At 39.5% G+C, this 5,680-nt stretch overlaps 1 protein-coding gene across 1 annotated transcript; it reads left to right on the forward strand.

Moving 5' to 3' along the window:
- The first annotated feature begins 639 nt into the window (after nucleotides 1-639).
- On the forward strand, nucleotides 640-1,617 carry LOC123643296 (mesoderm-specific transcript homolog protein-like). The gene is given in 1 exon segment (XM_045558757.1): nucleotides 640-1,617. A coding segment is annotated over 1 exon segment (978 nt).
- The last annotated feature ends 4,063 nt before the right edge of the window (nucleotides 1,618-5,680 follow it).

The following is a 5,680-nucleotide window of genomic DNA, read 5'->3' on the forward strand; positions in this document are numbered from 1 at the left end:
AAAAAAGACGGTACATCATGATTAAACTAGGTTTATTTTAGGAATGCAAAATTGGTTTATCATTTAAAAAATCAGTGGGTTTCATAAATTAACAAAGGAGACCAATCATATGGTTATCTCAATAGATGCAGAAAAAGCTTGGTTAGAATTCAATTTCCATTCATGATCAAAAGTCTTAGCAAACTATCAGTGGAAGAAAAGTCTTAATTTGATAAAGGGTATATATGAAAATATCAGAAATATCATACTTAATGGGGAATGCTGAAAGCTTTTTGATTTGGGGAATGGAACAATGTGGCTGAAAATTTACTGCTTAATTTCAACATTGTCTTGAAGAGTCTAATGGTGTCCATGTGGTCAGCCAAGTAAAGGGAGCTATATGAATGGGGAAGGAAGAAATACAATTGTCATTGTATTTCAGAAGATATGATTGCATATGTAATAAATCCTGAGGGATCTATAGGTGAGTTATTATAATTTATAAGTTAATTTAGCAAGATTGTGGTCAATTGAAAAAATATAAATTGCATTCAAATGTATTATACACAGTAGGGGCTGAAATAAACTTCAAAGATAAGTGTTGGCAGCCGGTTCCCCCCCAACATCGAGTCTTGTAGCCCAGATCTTACCTGAATCAGGATGCGAGAGTGGTGGGTTCAGGTGGGGCTGTTGGCTGTGCCCCTGCTTGCTGCATACCTGCACATCCCGCCCCCTCAGCTTTCCCCTGCCCTTCACGCATGGAAGGCTTCAGGCAAATTTTTCACCTACAAGGGACTGCGCATCTTCTACCAAGACTCTGCAGGTGTGGTTGGAAGCCCGGAGATAGTTGTGCTTTTACACGGCTTTCCAACATCCAGCTATGATTGGTACAAGATTTGTGAAGGTCTGACCTTGAGGTTTCATCGAGTGATTGCCCTTGATTTCTTAGGCTTTGGCTTCAGTGACAAACCGAGACCACATCACTACTCCATATTTGAGCAAGCCAGCATCGTGGAAGCGCTTTTGTGGCATCTGGGGCTCCAGAACCGTAGGATCAATCTTTTGTCTCATGATTATGGAGATAGTGTTGCTCAGGAGCTGCTCTATAGGGACAAGCAGACTCGATCTGGGCGGCTTACCATGAGTCTGTGTCTGTCAAATGGAGGTGTTTTTCCTGACACTCACCATCCTCTCCTTCTCCAAAAGCTACTCAAAGATGGAGGCATGCTGTCACCCATCCTCACACGGCTGGTGAACGTCTTTGTATTCTCTAGAGCTCTCACCCCAGTCTTTGGGCCGTACACTCGGCCCTCTGAGAGCGAACTGTGGGACATGTGGGCAGCGATCCACAACAATGACGGGAACTTAGTCATCCACAGCCTCTTATAGTACATCAATCTGCGGAAGAAGTTCAGAAGACGCTGGGTGGGAGCTCTTAGCTCTGTAACTATTTCCATTCATTTTATCTATAGGCCATTGGATCCTGTTAATCCCTATCCAGAGTTTTTGGAGCTATACAGGAAAACGCTGCCGCGGTCCACAGAGTGGATTCTGGATGACCACATTAGCCACTATCCACAGCTAGAGGATCCCATGGGCTTCTTGAATGCATATATGGGCTTCCCCAACTCCTTCTGAGCTGGAAAGAGTAGCTGCCCTGTATTCCCTCCCCTACTCCCTTATCTGTTGTGTATTCCACTTAGGAAGAAATGCCCCAAAGAGGTCCTGGCCATCAAACACTGTTCTCTCAAAGAAGTCCACTTTACTCACATTGGTGGACGGTATATAGGAAAAGGCCAGCAGGAGCTCCGACTAGGGGTTGACATAATAGTCTGCCTCCCATTCCTTTGATGTCTGATCAGAAGTGGATGGATTTGATTTTTGTCTTTGTGTTATTAGGAAATTCTGATGAGCACTGCTACTCACTGATGCAGAAAGACATTCTTTTGCATAGAAGACTTTTTTAACACTTCTTTGGACTTTTCTCAAACATTTAGAAGTGCTAATTTCTGGCCCATCCCCAATTGGAATCCTCAAGTAAAAAGTGAGAGGGGACCTTCTTACCCCTCTCCTTGAATGGCTTTAAGGGCACAAACTTTTTAAAAGTTCTCTAAGCAACACAGCATCAAGTGAGAGTGAGTCTCCTTTGTCATAATTTTGGATTTAGTTTCATCAGCTGCTTCTAATTATAGATATTTGTTAAAATAGATATTGGTTTAAATAATACAGTATTCTAAGTATACTTTAAGACTATGATTTACCTACACATATGTATTTTATAAGGATACTAAACCTTATAAGGATACTAAACCTAGACCCTTATTCTGCCAAAGTAGTGAACCTTATTAAACTTGTTTAATTTTTGAATTGAACTAAATCCAAACTATTTACACAATTTCCTAAAATCACAGGACATTAAGGACCAATAGCATCTGTGCCAGAGATTGTTGTCAGTTGGAAAGACCAATTCTAAAATCACACAACATTCTGACTCCTCAAACCTCGGTTTTTAGAAGCATGTCGTCTCTCCTGAGCTAAATTGAGGGGAGAGAAATCATTGTGTAGTCTAAGTTACCATGCTGAACGTACATCGATTTCTTTCATGATGATTGCTTAACTCCCCATTGGCTGTCCCAGAGAGGCCTTCTCATGTAGCTCAGCAATTCCTGTACCTTACAGACCGGAAAGTTCTGGAAGCTTTAAGAACAAATTCTGAAAGACCTATGAGCAGTGGTGCTGAATACTTTTTTTTAAGTCACATTTCATTGTCTTAGTTTAAAGCAGGATTAAGTGATTATTTTAAATTCATTTTTATTAGCATCTTCAAGTATAACAACTTTTAAACTGGAATAAGTGTTTATTTTCTATTAATAAAATGAACTGTGACAAAAAAAAAAAAAGATAAGTGTTAACTAACTCACCTACCCTAATCCAAAATTTTAGACAGACTCAGAAGTGAAATTACTTTTCAGCCTGAATCTGTGGGAGGATTTTGTTCCAAATAGCTTTAAAATTTTCTAAAGTTAGTTTTTTATAGTCTTTTAAAAGGAGATTACTACAGTTATAGTGATAGTTATTTGAAAAAATGAGTCTATTTTTTGGTTTGGGAATATCAATATATGAGTAAATTCTTCCAAAACAGCAGTGACCAGCAAAACCTCATGCTGGAGAAGCCATTCTCAACAGTTAAGCGGGATTTTGTTCTGCCATGTTTCCTCAGTGCTTTCTTCCCAAGTGTCAGCATCCCTCGTGAGCAGCCTCTCTCTTTCCAAGTCCTCCCTGTGGTGAACCCAAATGTTGTTTATCAGACAGGTGTAATTCAACCCACTAAAATACATCCCTGCCAATGGAATTTGTGCTAGGAACCACAGCCCCCTCCGCCTAGTAACATACGCATTTTGTTCTCAATTTGCATCATGAAGATCTGTAGGCAGGTGTAGGTGGTAACTCACAGACGCAATTTTTTTATTTTTCTGATTTTTCCTTTGTCATTTGGACATGATAGTAGAAAAACAGCCATCCCTTAGTTACCAAGGGTGACCCAGCCACCCCCAACCCCAGTCCTGTCCAATGTACCCTGCCAGATCATGAGAAAAGAAACCATATAAGCCTTCCATTCTGCAGCTCATTTTAGTCCACTCATGCCTTGTCCTGTTCCTGGAGCTGAGCCATGCTCACCTCCCATACATACCTACTAGCCTAAAAGGACAGGAAGGCCAGAAAAGCCCGAGTGGAATCTAGATATATAAACGTAGCATTTGACTCCTGTATTAAAAATGTGATTGATATTATTTTTCTCTAACATTGAAATATTTTAAAACTGATTTCTAGGACTCAGAAAATGTAAGCATGCTATAGAAACCCTCTATAGGTTTAGTAGACATGAAAAATATAAGAAAAGAAAATGAGAATATGATTATATAATACCGAGTTTCTTTTTAAAAATCTCTTCTCTTACCAGGATGAAGAACAGAAAGCTCTCTATATTTGGGGTTTTAAAAAGATCCTGAATTCAGTTAAATCCAGAATTAAACAAAAATAAAAACCCAAAATATGTAATCTATGTTATTCCCCCTTAATTTTTTTTAAATTGTTGGGTCTAAGGTGAATTTCAAGATTATTTGTTGATTTCTCAGCTAGATATTCCAAGTATTGCTTTTAAAAGGTCATTCATAGTAGCTTGAACAAACTTAAAAGATTTTGAAAACAAGATGTGACTTGCTATATGTAAACAAGATCATTTCAGAAATCAAAATTGTGACATTTGAGTAGGATCTAAACTTGGCAGAACTGTGTGTAGAAAAGGAACAGTGGATTTTGAAAGTATTGGAAGGCATGTGGTTTATAAAGAAAGATTTCACCACACGATTACATCACTTGTTTAAATTCAAAATCTATCCGCCTCTTCTAAACAATGCACATTTTGATCTCCATCTTCCTGTTTTCATATCCGAAACTAAATATGACTTTAGCTTCAGGAGTATTACTTTCAATTTTTGTTCAAAAATGTCATATTTAGGTTGTCTTTGTATTTATTCAGTGGATTCACTGTATTAAATCAGGAGGGCTATTTTTAGAAAGGAGGGGAAAAATTCACATTTAGCAATCAGCTGTAGCATTTCCGCTGAGAACGGCATAAATCCCAAGCTTTGTGCTGTCAGTGGCTAGGTGGGGACGGCCACTTCTGTTGGGTCTTTATCATTTAGTTGTAAGAGTCCATCAATTTGGGAGTATTTCCAAGATTACCATACTACTATCTAGGAGTCCCCCTCAATGTCTGTTTTCAAAAGGCCAAGTCATTACTTGAAATATCTCTATTTATTAACGTTAAACCAAGTTTCAATTTCATTGTTAAAAACGACTTAGAACTTACTTACATTTTCCTTCCTTTCCACTGCTCAGCCTTTAGAGCAGTATCAGGCATAGAATATTGATAGTACAAAATGTGCTAGAATGCTCCAACACATGATATTTTGTGCTATTTTAAGCATAAACCTGTTTCTGCAGCACAGTTCATCGGGGATTTTTTTTTTCAAGACTTAAATTTTAGCATCATTCATGATCCACCATGAATTCATGCTAAACATTGGGAATTTTTATTAGCCCTTTGGCTAATAGTCATCTGCCTCTTGCAGATGATGATTTTGCTCAGAGATTAGGGTCATAATATGGCAAACTCTCCGTTTGTTCAGAGCCTGCCCACATTTTCTGACACAGCAATGAGCTCTGCCTGACACCCTTTGCTTTCTGACTCAGGGTGGGAGGAACCCCACTCAGTCACTTATACTGGCGCCCCTCGACCCAGATGGCAGCCATCTCAGAAACAGTCCCATCGACTTGCTTTGAGCCCAGCTGCTGTAAATTGTAATCATTTGGTCTACAAAGACTTGGGCTTTCTAATCACACCAACTGCTGAGAGGACAGGCTGACCTCACAGCTGAACTGTCTCCTCACCCTGCCCACCTCTGACACTCCACCCAGGTTGCTGCTTTCAAATTTTTCCAATCAGGAAGCAGATGTCAATCTCTTTGTTCATGCGTTCCCAATCTCCCTGGGACACAGTACAAAACCTCCAAACATCTCATCACCTCACTTAGCTCAACTTCCCGAAGACTGCCAGAGCTTAGCAAATTTTCAGCTGGAAAGTTAAACGCCTGTCTGATTGGCAGGCACTCCAATCTTTCTTTGCTGGTAGGTGGGG

Source organism: Lemur catta, chromosome 8 (assembly GCF_020740605.2).
Source record: "Lemur catta isolate mLemCat1 chromosome 8, mLemCat1.pri, whole genome shotgun sequence".
Taxonomy (NCBI): Eukaryota; Metazoa; Chordata; class Mammalia; order Primates; family Lemuridae; genus Lemur; species Lemur catta.